Source organism: Zootoca vivipara, chromosome 5, assembly GCF_965207765.1.
Source record: "Zootoca vivipara chromosome 5, rZooViv2.hap1.1, whole genome shotgun sequence".
NCBI lineage: Eukaryota > Metazoa > Chordata > Lepidosauria > Squamata > Lacertidae > Zootoca > Zootoca vivipara.
This window is the reverse complement of record NC_142588.1, coordinates 58,478,768-58,497,837: the sequence shown is the minus strand read 5'-3', so window position 1 is coordinate 58,497,837 and position 19,070 is coordinate 58,478,768. Positions and strand designations below refer to the sequence as shown.

The 19,070-nt window shown below is 43.6% G+C and overlaps 1 protein-coding gene across 4 annotated transcripts; it reads right to left on the bottom strand.

Annotated features, from left to right (window-relative positions):
- Positions 1-2,969: 2,969 nt before the first annotated feature.
- On the bottom strand, positions 2,970-18,155 carry KLHL30 (kelch like family member 30). Of its 4 annotated transcripts, none has more exons than XM_035132536.3 (8): positions 17,931-18,155; positions 14,407-15,195; positions 13,438-13,597; positions 11,638-11,724; positions 11,091-11,246; positions 10,506-10,694; positions 7,013-7,158; positions 2,970-4,453 (listed from the first exon to the last, which is right to left on the bottom strand). In XM_035132536.3, the coding sequence occupies exons 1-8, from the start codon at positions 18,108-18,110 to the stop codon at positions 4,205-4,207; spliced, it is 1,956 nt and encodes a 651-aa protein (XP_034988427.3). In that variant the 5' UTR covers positions 18,111-18,155; the 3' UTR covers positions 2,970-4,204. The 4 variants fall into 4 exon arrangements, with proteins under 4 accessions (XP_034988427.3, XP_034988429.1, XP_034988428.1 ...); XM_035132538.3 differs by having other exon boundaries at positions 14,407-15,250; positions 17,931-18,066; XM_035132537.3 differs by lacking the exon at positions 17,931-18,155 and adding an exon at positions 16,687-16,932 and having other exon boundaries at positions 14,407-15,250.
- Positions 18,156-19,070: the final 915 nt, after the last annotated feature.

Here is a 19,070-nt window from a genome sequence, read left to right as displayed (position 1 = left end):
GGGAAAGCTGTTGTCCTCTGAATCTTGTTGTACTACACTTCCCATCATCCCTGACTATTGTCTATGCTGGCCAGGGCCAATGGGAGTAGAGTCCAACATCTGGAAGGCCACACCCTGCAGCCTGTGCATTGATTACAAATAATTTGCTTTTGTACTATTATCTAAAGTGTTTCTATTCTGCCTTTCCTGTCTGATCTCAGGCCTCCAAGGCAGCTGACTACAAGCAAAAATAATGTACAGTGGGACCTCGACTTACGAATTTAATCCGTTCCGAATGCACACTCGTACGTTGAAAACTTCGTAAGTCGAGTTTCCCATAGGAAAAGCGGTTTCCCATAGGAATGCATTGGAAACGGAAAAATTTGTAAGTCAAGGAAACCGCATCTCAAAACTCGCAAGTTGAGGAAACCGCATCTAGCCGCGAACTGGTTTTCCGTTTGGATGTCGAGAAAATCGTAAGCGCACGGCCACTTTTTCCGCTCGTAACTCGAAAACGTCGGATGTCGAATAGCTCGTAAGACGAGGTCCCACTGTACAGTATAACAGAGGTGTGAGTAAAGTATACATATACATACACACACATATATATGGCTCAGTATTATAAATACTGTACAGTGTAGAATGAACACTTCCCAGGCCTTTTCTTCTTAAAATGATTCTTTTTTATAAACTGGATGCAAGTTTACAGATTACTGTACAGTATTAAATAATTCTGCAATGATAAATGATAACAACACCGGACAGGATTTTATAGGAACATTATGTGCAACTAAATCAGCAAGGAAGCTTTTATGTATTCCTCCACTACTCTAGCCTTTCATGCTCCTGTTTTTCTATCTCAGCAAGTTAATAAAAGCAAGTGATGTGCCAACATGTGTAAGTCTGGCCACCTCTGGGCCCCCCCTACCCTGGACTCAGCTCTTACCTGTGGCTCCTAGAAGCTGTCAGCATGCACCAGCAGCCACACCCTGGCAAATACCTTCTGACTGGCCAGCTAAACCGAGAAAGGGTAGCTGATGGGTCTCAAACCCTCACAGAGTTAGGGACTTCCCCTGCATGCATAGACAGGCTCTGGAGGATTGAGTGGACAAGACCAATAGAGGGCCCAATGGTCAAAAAGGTGGTTTCTAGAGGGAAGGGAGGCAAGCTCCATTATCTCTTGAGACAGACAGATGCCAACAACAACAACTATGGACATAATTTCAACCTTGGCTGGCATTTTGAGTTTCAAAATAAGGGAGCAGGGTGGGGTGGAGCAAAGCAAGAGGTCTCCTTACCCATCCACTTGGTGTCCTTTGACGTCAGGAGGAAATAGAAAGACAGGCCAGCCTTTCCACTGCTAGATTCTTCAGCAGCTGTTCCTCCCTTTCAGTTAGAACACAGCCAGGTGTTGCGAGGCAGCTGTTAGCAGGTGGCTGCCAATAAATATTATCAAAAGGCTCCAGCTGTTTGGAAGCCAATCGGAGACTGGGGGAAACTTACACCCTGCAGCTAATAATAACAATAATAAAAACAATAATAATTTTATTATTTGTACCCCAGCTGGCTTGGTTGACAAAGGAGTGGGGATATGGGGATGGGGTATAAATAATACATTCCTCCAGCTGTAACTAGCAAAGACAGAGGCCTACATCATAGGTTTGTTTGAAAGATAAACCACCTAAAAGAATGTAGTTATCCACTCTGAAAAAAGTCAGACTTAATACAGAAATCAGGGTTGCCATATTTCAAGAGGTAAAAACGCGGACACAAAAAGTTGCTGAGCTTTTTTAAGTCAATCGCCCAATAGCCCCCTCCACCCATGGCAGAGCCCGGGTCACCTGTGCCAGAGCCACCCACCCACACTTAAACCCCAAATCCAGGACATTTGCTTTAAAATGTAAAATTCCTCCTGGTTGGGCATGTAGGACACCCAAAAGAGGACGTGTTCGGGAATTCCCATACGTATGGCAACCCTACATGTAAATCCAGTCATATTGATGTGGGATTATTATTACAGTATTATTATTATTATTATTATTATTATTATTATTATTATTATTATTATTAGGATTTGATGAGTCATAGCATTCGGAGGGGCTCTATGCACAAATCAAAGTAAGAATTTCATAAACATCTCACAAGTCAAGGTAAAGAATTTAGAGAGCTACCTTACAAGCTTTCATAGAAGCAAGCTTTGTCCCAGGCTAACCTGGACAAATAGAAATGTCCCTTTTTTCCCTAAGTTGTCACCTGGCCAAGCCAGAATGAACTCTTGTGTTTATTGAATTTCATCTTGCTGTGCTCAACCCCACAATCTCAAGTTTGTCAACATTATAAAGGTAAAGGTAAAGGGACCCCTGACCATTAGGTCCAGTCGTGACCGACTCTGGGGTTGCGCGCTCATCTCGCATTATGAATTCTAATTCCCCTCCTTTGCATTTTGTGTCATCGGTAAATCTAATAGGCAGTGCTATTTTTCTATAAAAAGAGGTGCCAGAACTCACCATGAACACCTGTCTTGTTCTCTTATAACGGCAATTCTGGTGAGTTCCAACTGAAAAAAGCCCTGCTAATCTTTAACATACAACTAGTTCTGGGTTTAGACTGAGAAAACCCTTGAAGAAGCCTGCTTTTAAGCTCTCCTGCTTTTATTAACAATAATAATTAGCAGCCTGTCAGTCCTGTCCATTTCCTTGATAATTGTCTGTGAAGGCAGGCATAAATAAGAATAAAGAAAAATTATAACATCTCCAGGAAGACACAACGCACAACTAAACTAGGTACAATTAAAGGTACTTCTAGACTGCAGCTATTTTCTGGTGGGATCGTGTTACATACCAGCAATAACAACAACAATTTTTTTTATAAGCTGCCTATCTGACTGGGTGGGTTGCCAAACCAATCTGTGTGGCTTCCAACAAATCAAAACATCAAACACAGTAAAACATCAAGCATTAAAAACTTCCTTATACAGGGCTGCCTTCAGATGTCTTCTGAAAGTCAGGTAGTTGTTTATTTCCTTGAGATCCGACAGGAGGGCGTTCTACAGAGCAGGCACCACTATCGAGAAGGCCCTCTGCCTGGTTCCCTGTAACCTCACTTCTTGCATTGAGGGAACCACCAGAAGGCCCTCAGTTGATTTCTATGGGCCATTAGTCAGCTACATATGTATGATTCATATAAAACACTCCTATAATGACCATGGAAGGGGGCTTCTGTGACTGCCCAGCATTTAAAACCTACCTAAAAGAAAATATAGTTACTTAATCAAGCACCAACAGTAGAAAGAAAAGACTACATAATTCACGATGAAGTTATTATCAGTTTTCTTGACCAGACTGATGAACTGTAGAAATCAACAGGAAGAGGCAAGTCTCCATTTTACAGGTAAAATTCATACAGTCCACATGCAAGATATTTAAACTGAACAGAAAATGTGCCTTGTGAAGTGCAGAAAGAATCCTAGGGCAATAAAAACAGATATAAAAATAAGAATTCCAGAGAAACCAGAGAAACCTCTGATAAATGGGTCATTGATGTCACCACGATCTCAAATTAGCACTGAGAGACTTCTAGTTTTAATTTAGAGCTGGCTCACGTTACTTCTGGCCCCTTTCGGACTCTGGCCATAGTCCAATAGAGTGAAGTAACCAATGACATCAATGGACTTATGCACACTTAACTTAGCATTGCTCAGGGAAGTCAGGTTCTCTAGTCTAGCATAATGAGCATAATATTCATCAAGTGCTGTGCACTGGAATCTCACAGGTCTCAGAATGGACACTGAACAATGTTTTTAAAATTGCCAAGTTCTCTTGGCCAAGTTCCTAATTCACACATTATGTTGGTAGACACTGTCAGGGCAGCCTGGCACTATGTTTAACCATAGAGGTTAATGCAGTCTTTTGTTTCTGATGATATGCCCATTGCAGGTTGTTTTGTTTTAACCCCTTGCCATTTATAAAGGCAGGTTATCCTTCCATGTTCTCCACTGGTGCTTTAATGCTAGCGCTGTGACCAAAGTTATCCATTCTAATTATGTGGGCAAGTTGATTCAGCCCAACAAGAGCTGTAGTGGGGAGGTTGGGGGGATGGAACCATTCAAACGGTCTGAACAAAAAAGGCAAAAGGAAGTGTACAAATGTGATATTGAAAACTCTGTTCCTTTTCCGAATTCGTGGCAGGAGCTGCCTGTGCTGTGAGGCCTTGTTCCATCCTCTGTTCACAAATGGTCTCCTAGGAAAGGTTCCCTCCACCTCGAAGTATCCATGAAAATAGAGGAGGAGCTGTGGTAGAGCCATAAGCATGGGAGGGATCCTTCCCTTCTCCAGACATCCTTAGCACAGTCATAAATTTCCATCTCCACCTGATAGTCACCGTCCATGCCCTTCCAGTATCCTCCGGTGACAAAGAGTTTACCTCCAAGAGGTACCATCCCTCCGTTTTCATGGAGGGTGTGAAGCTGTTGCACCTGCAAACAGAATGGACATGATTTGGATCTGTGTTTATGTGGCAAATCATATACAACAACCACTGTAAACAAGACAGCAGATTGGCAACATACAGTATGCACCTAGCTCCTTGGTGTAATCATACGATGGGGGGTTGTGCTGCCATCCAGTGGCTGAAATATATAGGTAGGTAGCCGTGTTGGTCTGACGCAGTCAAAACAAAATTTAAAAAATCCTTCCAGTAGCACCTTAGAGACCAACTAAGTTTGTCATAGGCATGAGCTACCGTGTGCTTTCTGAAGAAGTGTGCATGCACACGGTAGCTCATACCTATGACAAACTTAGTTGGTCTCTAAGGTGCTACTGGAAGGATTTTATTTTGTTTTGACTGAAATATATAGTGCAAGTTAATATCATCAAACCCCTTGGGGGTCTCTCACCCTTTCCTTAGCAGAGTTATTAAGTTGTTGTCTGGGTATTTCTATAAGAGGTAAAAAAAAAAAGGTTGATTTGGTGCACACTAGCCTCAGATACCTTGTTCAGCAGAAAAGTTCAAATGGGGTCCTTTTTGCATCTCTTGCTTGAAATGTGGTGTGCAAAAAGTTTGATTATAGTAGCCCGTACTTCAGAGAACAGGTCAAGACACACATGTGTGATGGAGGAGCATGTGAACCATCCTCAGATTGGAGGATGAGGCTCTTTGCAGTGGCAGTGAGTAACATACTGTATCTACAATTACATGAATGCAGGATATATTTATTTGTATATTAACAATACAGTTAAGAGCTCTAATTCCCAAGTGCAATTCTATGCATGTCTATCCAGAAGCAAGTCCCTTTAAATTCAGTGGGACTGACTCCTAGGTAAGTGTGTACAGTATTGCAGGATTCGAGACAGATGAACTGATTGATTTCATTTACAGTACTCTTAAATTCAGCTTACAGATTTTTTTTAAGACATTGTGGAAATTCTTCAGCACTTTAGTGTAATTTCATTGTAATGTTCACATTTTTGTAAGCAAATTTGCCTAATACACACATTGTTTACAAAGCAATTTCCCCTAATAGAATGCCTTCTATTTTCTTGAATACAGTATATGCATTTTAAGCACACTTTAGCTATACATTTTTGACACATTTACTTATTTCTGTCTACTAAGCCAAGCAAATCTGAAATGCTACATATACAGTACTTGAGTTCACCTTGTCTCGTTGCCTATGTATAGGCATGTATAGGCATGTATAGGCATGCCATCCCTGATATGGCATAGCAATGGGTGTCCAATCTAGTAGGGCGCATATGCCAGAAGTGGTAGATGCAGCAGGAGTTTGTGGCAGGCTGCCCCCTGAGCCTGTGGCATAAGGTCAGGGCTGCACGCCAGCTGATTTCTTTAACGCTACATTGCTGTCTGCTTCCCAGCTCAGTAGAGAAGATCCTAAACTGTCATGAAGCACAGAGGGAGGCCGTGTGTGTTCTATAATGCCCCTGCTATACTGCAAACTTAAAAGGTAAAGGGACCCCTGACCATTAGGTCCAGTCGTGACCGACACCGTTTACCTTCCCGCTGTAGAGATACCTATTTATCTACTTGCACTCTGACATGCTTTCGAACCGCTAGGTTGGCAGGAGCTGGGACAGAGCAACAGGAGCTCACCCCATTGCGTGGATTCGAACCACCGACCTTCTGATCAGCAAGCCCTAGGCTCAGTGGTTTAACCACAGCACCACTTGGGTCCCTTACACCTGCCCAAAAGACTGGGCACCAGTGGTGTAGTCCTTTGAATTGTAAAAGTCGCCCCTCTCCTTTATCCTCTGTCTCCCTCCCCCGCCCAACGGTATGTAGTTACACCATTAACAAGGCTGGGCTATATTCTTGTTTGTCATAACTTCTGCTTTAACCTCTCCTGCAGAACACCATGAGAAAATCACAAGGTGAGGTTGCAGAGGAATAGTTATTGAGTCCAACCAGGCAAGACGCTTGCTGAGAAACTGCTTGATGATAAGATGTTACCATGAAAGTGTTAAAGTGTCAAGAGCATAACCAATGGATGGCCAGAAACTGACGGCACTAACCATTATTCATAGATCTACGGAGATGGAGAGACTGGCAGGGCATTCTTTGCACCTGTCCTGAGGACTGGAGTGGGCGCTACACAGTCAGCTGAGCACTGACGCCATGCGAACAGCTGCCGCAGGGTTTGAGAATGACGCTGCGTAAACCAACCCTCCAACAACATTACACACATCTTCACTGAAGCCAAACAGGCTGGAGGAACAGGCCATGCTGTGCTTGCTACCAGGGGTACCCTCACTCAAGGAATAGGCTTCCTGCCATGCTGGAACATGGACACTCATCCTTCAGGTATTGTTCACATATTACTTTGTGTTACGCATTCTGGAAAAGTGTCAAGGGGGGGGGGAAGCAAGGGAAAGAAATATGGCATTTTAAAATGCCCCCTCCCCATAACAAACCTATAGGCCACAGAAATCTGTATTTACTTCTTTGGGTGCTACAGCCACATACCTTCCCTGGAAACATAGCGGTGAAAGAACATTAATGCCACGACTCCCTTACCCACCTTCTGCCATATATTAGCATCTGGATCATACACATAGACTTTCTTTGTGTTGTCGCCAATAAGGTAGATAGCTCCATGCAGAGAGGCACATCGAGGAGCAGAGAGGTATTTTGGGATGAAAGGGGATGCAATTACACTCCAAACATCTAGAAGATAACAATAGTAGTAGTAGTAGTAGTAGTAATAATAATAATAATAATAATAATAATAATAATAATTTTATATATTAAGAACATTCTATATTAGAATGACATATGAATCTCCGGGGGGGGGGGAGCTAAAGAGGAAGATAGACAAGAAATGGAGCAGGGGCAGATTGTCACAAGAGACTGCCCTAGATCAGTCCTGCGAAGGTCAGGATGGTTTACATGTAAAACCAGCATCAGTGAAAGCAGCCTGTCCTGATTTCAGCCTGGCTGCAAGAGACGTGTGTGTTTATGTGAGTTTTCAACACACATTGTCCTAGTTTTGATCACATCATTCCTGTCATCAACACTGCCTTCAACAGGCTAGAAAGCAGCAGAATCACAGGAAAACAACGTCTGCCTAGGAGGTTCACAGGAACTGGCCTTCTACTGAGTCAGACCATTGGTCCAACTAGCTCAGTATTGCCTACCCTGACTGGCAGTGGCTCTCAAGGGTTTCTGGCAGGGGGACATACCCCTACCTGAAGATGGCAGGGATTGAACCTTGGCCCTTCAGCATAGCAGAAGCCCTACCACTGAGCCACAGCCCTTCTACGTAACCAAAGGAAGAGAATACAAGCTCTTCTGGCAGGTAACCATGTAAGAGGCCATGAGTAAAAGCCACATTTAAAAGTGTCAAATGTATCAAGAATACCAAAGCACTACTGTATTAGTGCTTGCTATGTAACATCCTGAGATGGGGTTTGTGGGCGGGAGCTGACATGGCAAACGGATGAACAACGTCCTTCCTATATAGCATATCATGAGACAAAAATGGAAGGTGCTGCAGTTTGTCACATGGTCCCCACAGGCAACTAAACCTGAGTCACATTGCACCAAATACATTTCCTGGTTACGAGAAGCAAATTGATGCTAGCTGTCAGGGTTGTAGTGACTACTCTTGAGTAACGACCTTCCACATGCTTGTCTTTCAGACGATTTTATTTGTGCACATTATTTACAGTGTAATGAACTGCTGGTTCCATGTCTACCCGTTCGAGTCAGATTCCTGCACTGCCCCCCTCCGCGTTCTGGACCAACATAAAAGCCTCGGAACTGAGAAGTGCCTCCCTTTCCTCCTCCTCCTCAATTCCGGCGGGGGAGGAGGGTCTTCTGTCTGACCGATTCCTGTCCTCTCTTTCCGCCTCCCTCTCTTCCTGCCTATGGAGCAGGGGCTCTTGGATGTTGCCAGAGCCCTGGCACTCAATCCCCCTTTACTGACTCCCTCCATCAGACCCTTCGCTCTCATGACTGCTGGGAGATGGGCTGCTTCGGATGAGGGGGGGGCGGTTCTCTATAAGCCCTCCCCCTTACACTAGCTGAGAGTTTTTCTCAAAGACATGGCAAATAGATCACTTGCACATCTGAGTATTGGCAGCTGGATCAAGGAGCACGAGGAGCAACTCCAGAAACTGAAGTAGGAAATGGTGTAAGCTGTGTCTCCAGCAGAAAGGCACAAATGAAGTCTAGCATTAGCTGCCGGAAGATACCTGGGCTGCGAGCCAGTACAGGAAGTCACACCCCATTAACAACTTCTCCCTCCGCTCCGCCCCATATAAATTAGCTTTTTGGACACAGACAAATTTTAATAAAAAGCCATACCAAAGCAGCATCAGGATTCAGACAGGTCAAATGGGCCACAGGCAATTAACAGCAAGCCCACCGTTCACATCTGCATACATAAAACTGAGCTGCCCACATTCCACAACACATTGGCATGGCCAAGAAACAGAAGGAAAGATGGGGCTATTCTGTGGGTGGGGGAAAGCACGATTCGCTGTCATCACCAGAGGCTGGCAGCAGATGTAGGCCACTGGCATGCCTGAATGCACACCTCTGCCCTTAAGTGGGAGAAAACACGGTTGGCATTCACTCAGAAATGGAAAAATAAAGCACTGCACTTAGGCAGGGGTGCTCAGCTGCAATGAGAACAAAACTAAAAACAGTAAAACAAACTAAGCAAACCAAACCAAAAGAAAGCAAAACAACATCATAATCATAAAAACCTTAAAACAATAAAGCTTCGTTTAAAACACTGCATGCAACAGCAATCTAAAAGGTCAAATTAAAAGTATGTGTCTTCTTGACACTGTTTCTAAAAACAGAGAGAATGGGGACTATCGTAGCTCTGAAGGGGGTGCATTTCACAATCTGCTAGCAACACAAAATACATCCCTCATGCCCATAAAGTGAGCCTGCTCTGTAAGTGATGGCGTTCTCAAAAGGGCCTCTACTGCAAATCAACAACCTGCCAGGGTTTTTTATTTATTTAATCCAACGGGAAGGAGGGGGGAAGTAATGTATCCCTCAACACACATCCCACCCTTTATCATGAAAAGAATTTTGCAAGTCTCGTATATTCTTCTAAGGACATGTGGTAGGAAGTAATGTCTTCAGTTTCAATATCAATGATGACAAAAACATTTTCACAAGGAATTTAGAACTAAACCAGAGCAGGGGGCATTGCTGGGCATGGGAAGGGAGGCAATGGGCAAAAGTAGGAATAGGCAAATTCAGTTTCACATCAGTTTCACTTTCTTTCATTTCCTCTCATTTTTCCAGTCTTAAGTTTGATTCATCACATTTCCTCAGTATGCAGTTTTTAAAATATAAATGTCCCCATTAAAAAAAATTCAGCATTTTTGTATGAAATTCTCCTTAAATATACATCTTCATGCAATTTTGTCTAATACACATTTTTACAAGCAATTTTGCCTAATGCAAGGTGTTTTGTATTTATTTTCTCCAATATGTGCAACTTTATGCTTATTTGATCCTAGTAATTGCATTTTCATGCACATTAATTGGCTGGGGAACTGCATTGTGAAATTAGGAGAGGTGCAAATTTCAAAAGAGCTGCGTTTCGGTTTGAAAATTGTTTCAGGAAGTACACATAAAGTAAGTTCGCTTTTAAGTATGATCTGAACCAAATTTTCCCCCTATTCCTAGCTGTCCAAGCTCTGGGTCTTTTGCCCTGGGCCCTGGATATACTACCTCTTCCCCTCCACCCATTTTCAACCACTCACACCCTGCAAGCAGGGCGGCTGGACATGTTACAATGCACAGTGCCAGTGAGACCCAACATCTGCCATTTTGATTTTTGCAGAGGCAACTCTGTGTCCTGGGTCTATGCCCCAGGTCTTTTAAGTACCTAGCAAAGCCCCTGCCCTGGGGCCCATTTCCAAGTTTGCAGAATAGAAAGGATTCTGGTTTTGCACCTGCCCCACCCCGCCCCTTGGCCTGCTCAGTGAGCCCGTGGCCTGCTTTGGAAAAGCCATTCATACACGTTCCCCTCTGTTCCTTCTTACCAATTGCAGGGTTGTAACACTGCAGGGTTAATGCGTTGTATTTGACAGCACAAGAGCCAATGAGGTACAACTTCCCAAGACACCCGGCAATGGTGAAGTTGCTGACGTACTTCAAGGCAGGGCTCACAAAGCACCAGCTGTCATTATAAGGATCATAACACTCCACCTCCACGACGTCCACCGCAGTGCCTACAGACAATGTGAGAAGTGGGGGGAAAGGAGGTTTGAGCACAGTCGAGGCCTGCATTGAGGAACACTAGTGCTAAAGTAACCCACGAGTCAGGGCATTTCCCTATGAATCTAATATGTAGAGTCTGGGTTGTGTCTCCAACTAAATCATAGTCACAGTAGTCCAATGAAATCAATGGACTTAAGCACCCAAGTCCTCTGAATTTAAGTGATTTAGACACAACCTTCTGTATGAAATTCAGGCTCTTCTGCTCAAGCTGCAGAATAGGGATTTGGAATGGCCAGAGGGGCACATTATGATACTGTCCAGACTAAACCGGCCTCATCCTTGTTAGTGCCTGGTGTTCCCATGCATGTAAAGCAGGAGTCCCCCCCGTTACAGATCTCGTTCCCTACCACCAATGGCATAGATCTCTCCATTGAGGACAGCACTGGCGTGGTTGGTTCGTGGCTTCAGCATTGGTGCAATAGGCTTCCAGGCACCATCCTTGAGGCAGAAGCACCAGGACTGAGTTGTTGACCATGTGTCATTCCGTGATCCTCTGGAGCCACCTGAAAACAGAAATAGCCATCATACTCACACAGAGTCCTAGTAGCCACTTTTGTACCAGTTTAAAGCACTTCAGTATTACGGCTTAATACATTACTGCAGCTTAACACCCGCGTGATATTTTTGCTACGAGTTCTGTTTCTCTTGAAAATCTTGTGGAATTAGTGAGCAAAATATGACTCAAAATGGTGGGTTGTGGTTTGGTTTACATTTTATTAGATAACTATGCAATCTGGCTGCCCTAATTTAAATTATCTGTTTTAGACCAGAACACACCCCAAACAACTAAATCCCTCCTCCCAAGATCTCAGCAGAATGTCTTAGTATGGGAACACACCAAAATGGTTCAAAGGCTTAGTAACAATACAGACTTGGAGAGAGCACTGCCCTTACCTGTGACATAAACATCATTATTTAGAGCAATCACAGAAAAACCCCATTTATTGTAGTCCGGAAAATCAGGCAGAGCATTCCATCTTTCTGAAATAATAGAACCAAATATGTAAGTGGCCTCAAAGAGTTATAACCAGGTAACCAGTATAACCAGTAAACACTCTTTTTTTCCCTGAGACTCTTTACTACTCACAGGTGAAGAGCCCCCTATGGGTTCCATCACTCCATAGTACTACCCTAAATCAAGACCATGACCCATGACAGTGATATGGTTAGACCAAATACACTTCTTTTCCATGGAGCATTTCCATATTGAAACAGTCCTATTCAAACCTACGTGTGTTTGAAGGTAATTATCTATGGTAATTATCTGCTTCAGTGTTCACAGTGTTATCAGAATACATTCCGATTGCATCATATTGCGTAGATAATGCCAACGATGAGAAAGGTCCTCTTCTCCAAATTAGTTTTTCTACCCAATGCACTGCATTTGCAGGCCTGCCCGACAGCTTCCAACGTCAACATTGGCCTGAGATGAATGCAGCTGCTCAGGAGTCACCAATGCCAAAAGAGCACAGAGCGTTACATCATACTGAAATCCTTGTTTGTCGGTGCCTGCATAATTCTAGGTCAAAGTCCAAGGCATGGTTGCTTCTGCCCTCACCAGTGTTTCTGCTACAGAAAGTGGGAGTGGATAATGTTAGGTGTTTTGGGATGGCAAGCCTAAATGTTAAACCTTTATATACCTATATTTTTCAAACATTTTCACTTAACAGCAGCAAGATAAAGGCAAATCTAAGAACTGGATGATCACCAAATAAATAAATAAATAGCAATAAAAGAGTGGAACAACTCTGCGGAGGAAGGGCGAGAGGTTTTATTGTTGATTCCAGAGGAATTCCGTAAAGGAAGATGAAGCAAAGAGCTATGAGGACAAATGAAGTTAAACCTCCAGCCCATTGTGTTGTGTGTTTTTTTTGGGGGGGGGGGCTATGATAGAAAGACAACAGCACACATAATATTCTACCAAACTGCTTTGCTAGGAGCTAAAACAACATGACAGGTGTACACAAAATCACTGAGATAACTGGCAGGACCTCCGGATTTTGTTGCAATGCAGCTTCCATCACCCCTGACTATTGGTTGTGCTTGCTGGGGTTGATGGGAGCTGTAGTCCAACAATGCCTAGCAGGCTCCATGTTGGCTATCCCAGTGTTTCCCAACCAGTGTGCCTCCAGATGTTTTGGGACTACAACTCCCATCATTCCTGACCACTGGTCTTGCTAGCTAGGGATGATGGGAGTTGTAGTCCCAAAACATCTAGAGGCACACTGGTTGGTAAACACTGGGCTATCCTTGCACTAGACTAGAACCTTACTTTTAAATGTTACAAAAAAATTAATATGTAATACAACTAAATAACTTAAACAAGTATACTAGGCCCTCTGTATTCATATTCTGGTTATTCTGCAATAATTAGTTCTCTGTCTTGTTTCTGAGGGATTCAGGTCTCATCTTTTCCACCCACCCACCACCAAGGGTCTGGAAACACGCATTTCCCCAAAACACTAGAGAGTGGCACCATCAAGCATATCTACCCTGTAAAGGCCAAATCATAAAGATGATAGCAACAGATATCAAGGTAAAGACTGTATTTCCCCTACCTCTAAATGCTACACCAGTTCAGTTGTTGCCATCCCCTTGCGGTGCCTAGCACCATGAGCCTAGTTGCTCCCTGACGTAAAGATGCTCTGAGCTGGAGAGTGCAAGTTCTGGCATTGTTTGGGGACAGGTACTTACTAGTCTTAGTGTTATAAAAGGCAAAATTCCTGGAGATTAGTGGTTGCTGTTCATCTTCTTCATTCTCTTCCAGAGCTCTGCCTCCCACCACCACTAGCACCTCCTCAAGCTTTTGTGGCAGGGCCTTCAGTCTCTGCTGGACAAATGGCCTGTTCTCCAACTTAGACAAGGGGGGGGGAGAAAAACCAATGATTCTGGAAGCCCAACACCTCTCCCCTTTCTCCAGCACTTTATACAATGACCTTGTATGATGTAATTCAGTAAAGCAAAATTCTCCAATAAAGCTCTGGGATATTTCACTGCAAATGCTAGACCATGGCAAGGACTTCTAGCTGCTTTCCTCACGGGAAAGCCACTTCCCACTGTCTTTTAGACTAATTTGGATGCACTGATTTAGGCACCTTAAAAGTTCTTCTTAAAAAATAAGGGCTAGAACTGACCTTTAACATGTGTTTCTCTGGAATTGTGATCACTTTAAATTTGGGCTTTGGGGCACACATCCCTTCATTAATTCAGATAGGCCCATCTAAATAAACTATCCCTTTTGGTAATGATCCAATTATAAGTGTCTTTGGGAAAGACATAACCATAATCCATGTACACCAAGTCAATCATTGCTTATCACAATGGCATCTCTAGGAAAACTGCATGCACACACACCCTTGCTCCTCCTGAGTCAATGGACTTAGTGGTGGATGGGCGGGCGGGTGGGGAGAGGAGAAGAAAGAGGGGAACTAGTGGGGAAAGGTCAGGAACTCTTCCACTGCCAATCAAAAGTGACAGTTCATAGCTAATTAAGAAATGAAAGCTTATCTTGAACAATAAGTTGGCATACCAAGATGAACAGTCACAGATTCTAGGCACTCCAGTTAAGGACACCTATAGCTATTGGATCACAGCACCCCTTTTCTAGCTTTGGGGCTGAAACTGGCACTTATTCAGGGTACTGTGGTGCCTCCAAAAACTGACCGTGCTACGATGTCTAGTGATGATGGTCTTGCAAGCCTCTGATTCTTGAATCAGTGGTTCTGATGACAAGAGGTTCTGCAGGTACTGATCTGGCAATGACACCAGATGCACTAGATCAAGGAGTTCTGGAAGGTGAATGGCTCTAGCAGACTTTTCATACTTCACCCACTTCAGCACAGCCTTAACTAGACTCTGCTCTTCTTGTACTTGGAGCAAGTTGTTGGACAGGTAGATAACCAGCCTCTCTTTGGATAGCTGCAGGAACTCCTCTTGTTGAGACACAAGTTCAAAATTCTCCTGCAGAAATGACCAGGCCTTGGATGACACTTCTGGGCAGCCATGCAGCTCCCCAAATTCACAAATGCCCAAACAGTTGGTTGCATCCATCTGCTGCCTCAGGTACCGACTGCAGACTTTCCGGAGGACGGGGAAGTGGAGTTGGTTGGATGTCCGAATTAAGGCTTCCACATTACCTTGGTTGATGGTCACCTTCCCTGTGTAAGCAAAGTCAATCAAGGTCTCCATAATGGCTGGATCCACCTCTTTGATCTCTACACGAGCTGAAATGCTTTCCAAGAAGTCACCAGCAAACATGGCATTGAAATAGTGGCTGCAGAGGGCCAGGATACTGCGGTGGCAGGGGAATTCATGCCCCTCAACTACCAAGGTGACATCGGAGAGTTTTGGATTGGAGCGAAGGGTCTGAAGTCCTTCCAGAATAGACTGGGGGTGGGATGGAAGGCAAAAATCGAAGTCATCAATGTTCCTCACCATGCTGGTGCTCCTCTCCTGTCGTGGGAAATGCCCTTAGATGACTTAAATGGAAAACAAACTTTCCCTAGTCCTAATCAGAAAGCAAAGAAGAAGCAAATAAGTTTTGTGCTTCAAATGGGAAATATTTTTTCCTCAACTATGACTTGAAGAGAAATCTCCTTAGGGACATTTTTGGATCAATGGAACTCCTTGAAAGGAAGGGCAAACTGTTGTGACCTGGTATGTCCAAATAATAACACACCAGGCTTATAACCCCGTTCCCCAAAACAACTGAATATAACAGTGCCATATGTGTGTGTCCTGATCAAAGTATCTACAACGAACTTGCAGGGATAACAAAGGAAAAATCTATACTGATGCCCCCCACCCCTGAAAGCTTTCAGACTCTCAAACGTACTTCCGTCCATTTTCCTTGCATAGAACAAGGAATGAGCTACCGACCTTATTCAAATCTCTCTGTTCAGAAACTCCACTTTTTTAAACGGCGTTCTCAAAAACAGAGAAAGCTGCACCTTGCTTCATGAAGCATTCTGGGCATAGCTGCCAAGTTTTCGCTTTTCTCGCGAGGAAGCCTATTCAGCATAAGGGAAAATCCCTGTAAAAAAGGGATAACTTGGCAGCTATGATTCTGGGTAATTGAAAGTTGCCACATTTTTGTGACTTTTTTGTTCTTCCCAATAAAGGTACTTACCGACCAATACAGCTACCTTATACCATGGGGCCTATCTAGCTCAGTATTGTATACACTGGCTGGCAGCAATTCTCCAGGGTTCCTGATTTCCCAGCCCTACCTGGACATGCCAGGGATTGAACCTGGGACATTTTGTACACAAAGCAATTGCTCTGCTATCGGGCTTCCTTCCCCTATGACCCTAATAACAAATCCGGTGCTTTTCTGAGCTTCCACAGAAACATGACACACACAGTCCCATATATGATGTGTGGAGACAAAACAGTATTGTAAGCAGCCTTACTCCAGTTGTCATTCTTAATAAAGGAACAGTTTGTAGTTCGTAAGCAATGAAATTTGGTGGGGGAGGCGGGTAAGTATCTTTTTGTTCCTGCCTTCCCAATCTACTCTACCAGGTCCTCAGTGCTGACCTGGAAAGTAATTGAATATTGGATCTATGCTATATTAAGTAGCAAAACACTAGCGATAAAAAAACCCCAGTCACAATATTACTGGTTATATTCTCGTTTTTGTTAGTGGTTATATTGACCTCCTTTTCTTCCAGGAAACCTGCCTCCCAGTAGTTTGCTGTTCAGCAGTGCTGCATTGATAAGAACTTCTTAGTATTTGATCTCTGGAAAAGTTTGATATTTAGCTTCCTAGCAGATAATGGTTTATAACTGTGGCAGCTCCTTGCGCCTCATGTTAATGGCCTGTACACTATTTTTGACTTGACAGCTCCACCTTCCCAAATCCAGTTTGCTTGTTCCCTCTCATCTCATGTTGTCCCATTCAGCCCTGCCAGAAATCAAAACCGCCTGGCCTCCGGTTCTTACCTTGTTAACTTCTCTTACATCCAGTCGGACAGTTGGAGCTCAAATAATGCTTGGGGAATGGCTTGCCTTGACACTGGGAGGAGGCAGTTACCCTGAGTTGGTTTGGGTGGTGTGTGTTTTTTAAGGCAGTTGTAGGCTGGAGGCAACCAATGCTTGTTTCTCTACATGTATATATATATTTAGACTGAGGCTTACAGCCAGAGAGGGCTGGGAAGTGTGTTGACAGTTATTCTCTCCAGGCCACCTGCTCTTAAAGAAACACACCAACAAAGAGATAAGAAGACATTGGAAGGAAAACATGTCATGTGCCCACGGGAAGCAGAGATGAAGCTGCTCAAGACATTGTGTGCTTACATCTGTTTTCAAATAGGCACACTGTGGGGATAATTCAGAATCAATCTGCAACGAGTTTTTATTTTCGGAATGAAATCAGTTTCTCAAGAAGTGCATTTCAGGGGCAAAAAGTATGCAACAGATCCACATTGTGTTTTGATTCCATAGAAAAAACAAGTACTCAGTCTCCATTGATTCTAACATAAAACGTCCTGTGGATGCAGCCATTGTCAGTGAGGAGGAAGTGGGTGGAAAAAAGGAGCTTGTTATGGAGGGACCAGAAAGGACCAGCAGGGGCTTTTTCATTACTTGTGCCCCTGTAGGCAGGTGGGCAGCAGGGGTGGAGTGACTCAGCAAATTAGGATTAAGCCAGGATGCTGAATTTAGGTGTAACAGCAAACCACCGTTAAAAGGAGCTAAACCAACTTAAAACCATGGCCTCAGAGAACCATAGTTAATTGTTGGGGGCAGGTTGAGACAGACAAGCATTAGCTAATCAGACTGGAAGGTTTGGGGCAATCTTTTTATCCCTGAGGCCAGCAGCAGTAGTAGGTGGGAGCTGCATGCCCCCCAGGGCCAATCAGAGGAGGGGGGGCACTGGGCCTGGGCCTCATGTTCAATGGGACCTCAGATTTAGACATTTATTGGGGTTCTTTTGGCATCTGGTAAGTTTCACAACTTGTTTTTGTGAGCATTGGACCAAAATGTGACATGCTGCCTCACTTAAAGCTGCAAATTAAAGCAAATAGGAGATTCTTGTTTTGCAAAAGATATAATTCTTTTGTTAGCGGATACATAGTCATAGTAAAGAGTTAAGAATGTCAAAAGAAAAGAAATATATTGGTTTAGATGGCACAAGTTTGGGTTACAAACATGCCCTTTCAAAACGTATGATTATATAAACCACTCACTCTTTCTCGTGCCTTATATTGTTTTCGTTCGTTGTCATGTGTTGCTGTCGTCATCGCCGCCATTGCTGCTGCTAGAGGCATCAAAATCTGGAAGTGATCTGGGCCTCTCTGGATCCCTGAAAGGGCCTGCATTCCAGTAAGAGAGGCCAGAGCCAGTGTGGGGTGAGGCCATTCACACATTCATACACACACACACACACACACCCGTTTGGCAGGCTAGGAGAAATGCAAAAGGACATGAGAATTGCGATGGTCCTGACCTTTGCACTATAGATGTGTGCCTTTTTTGAACTAATAAAGTGCAAAATTCAGGAGGAGGGGAGGGGTAGCTTATGAGCCATGGACTGCTAGAAATAGATTAAACACATGTCCTATTATTTAATTAGAAACTGTACAAAAGGATAGCAATGTAAAAAAAAGTACCTCATCCCCGTATTTATTCAGCGACAATGATTCAAGCACTCACTCTCATTCTGTAAACCTTTCTGCCAGTCACACTGTTGGTTGCTAAATATAGTGCAGTGAGCTACTTATACTAGAGCTTGCGGTGGGTTGCCTATGTAGTGCCTTGCTGCTTTCCCAAGAATGTCCACAAATAAACCAGGGCAACAGTCACAGAGGGTAGCATTTCCCCCTACAGTAAAGAGTGAGCTACTTTTACTGTCCCACATCACGTCTTAAATTAAGGGTCTGATTGTGGCAATGGGCAGGCAAAAGGAATTGTATGGAGGTTCTGTGGTGACTCAGCCTGACTGATGCTTCGCGCATCCCAGATCTCTTTTATTTGCCCATTCCCAGCACACTGGATCAGTCGCTTCCTTGTATATCTTAGCAACTGTTACTGCAGTGGTGAACACAGAAATTTTGTTTCATAATTTTAAATTTTAAATTGTACATTTTTAAACCATTTCTAGTCTTGTATTTTAAATTGTTCTAACCTGCCCTGGGGCCTTAGAGTGAAGGGCAGGCAATACCTCATCCTCATCATTATTAAACATATACTATGAGTGGTTTCATGCAGTCCCTAAACAAACCCATTATATTTCCTTCTGTAAGAAATGGCCCCTAGTTTTGTGTTTCTAGACAGAAATTCTCAAGTAAAAAAACCCTGCATTCTTTCCGATCTTTTTTTAAGAACAC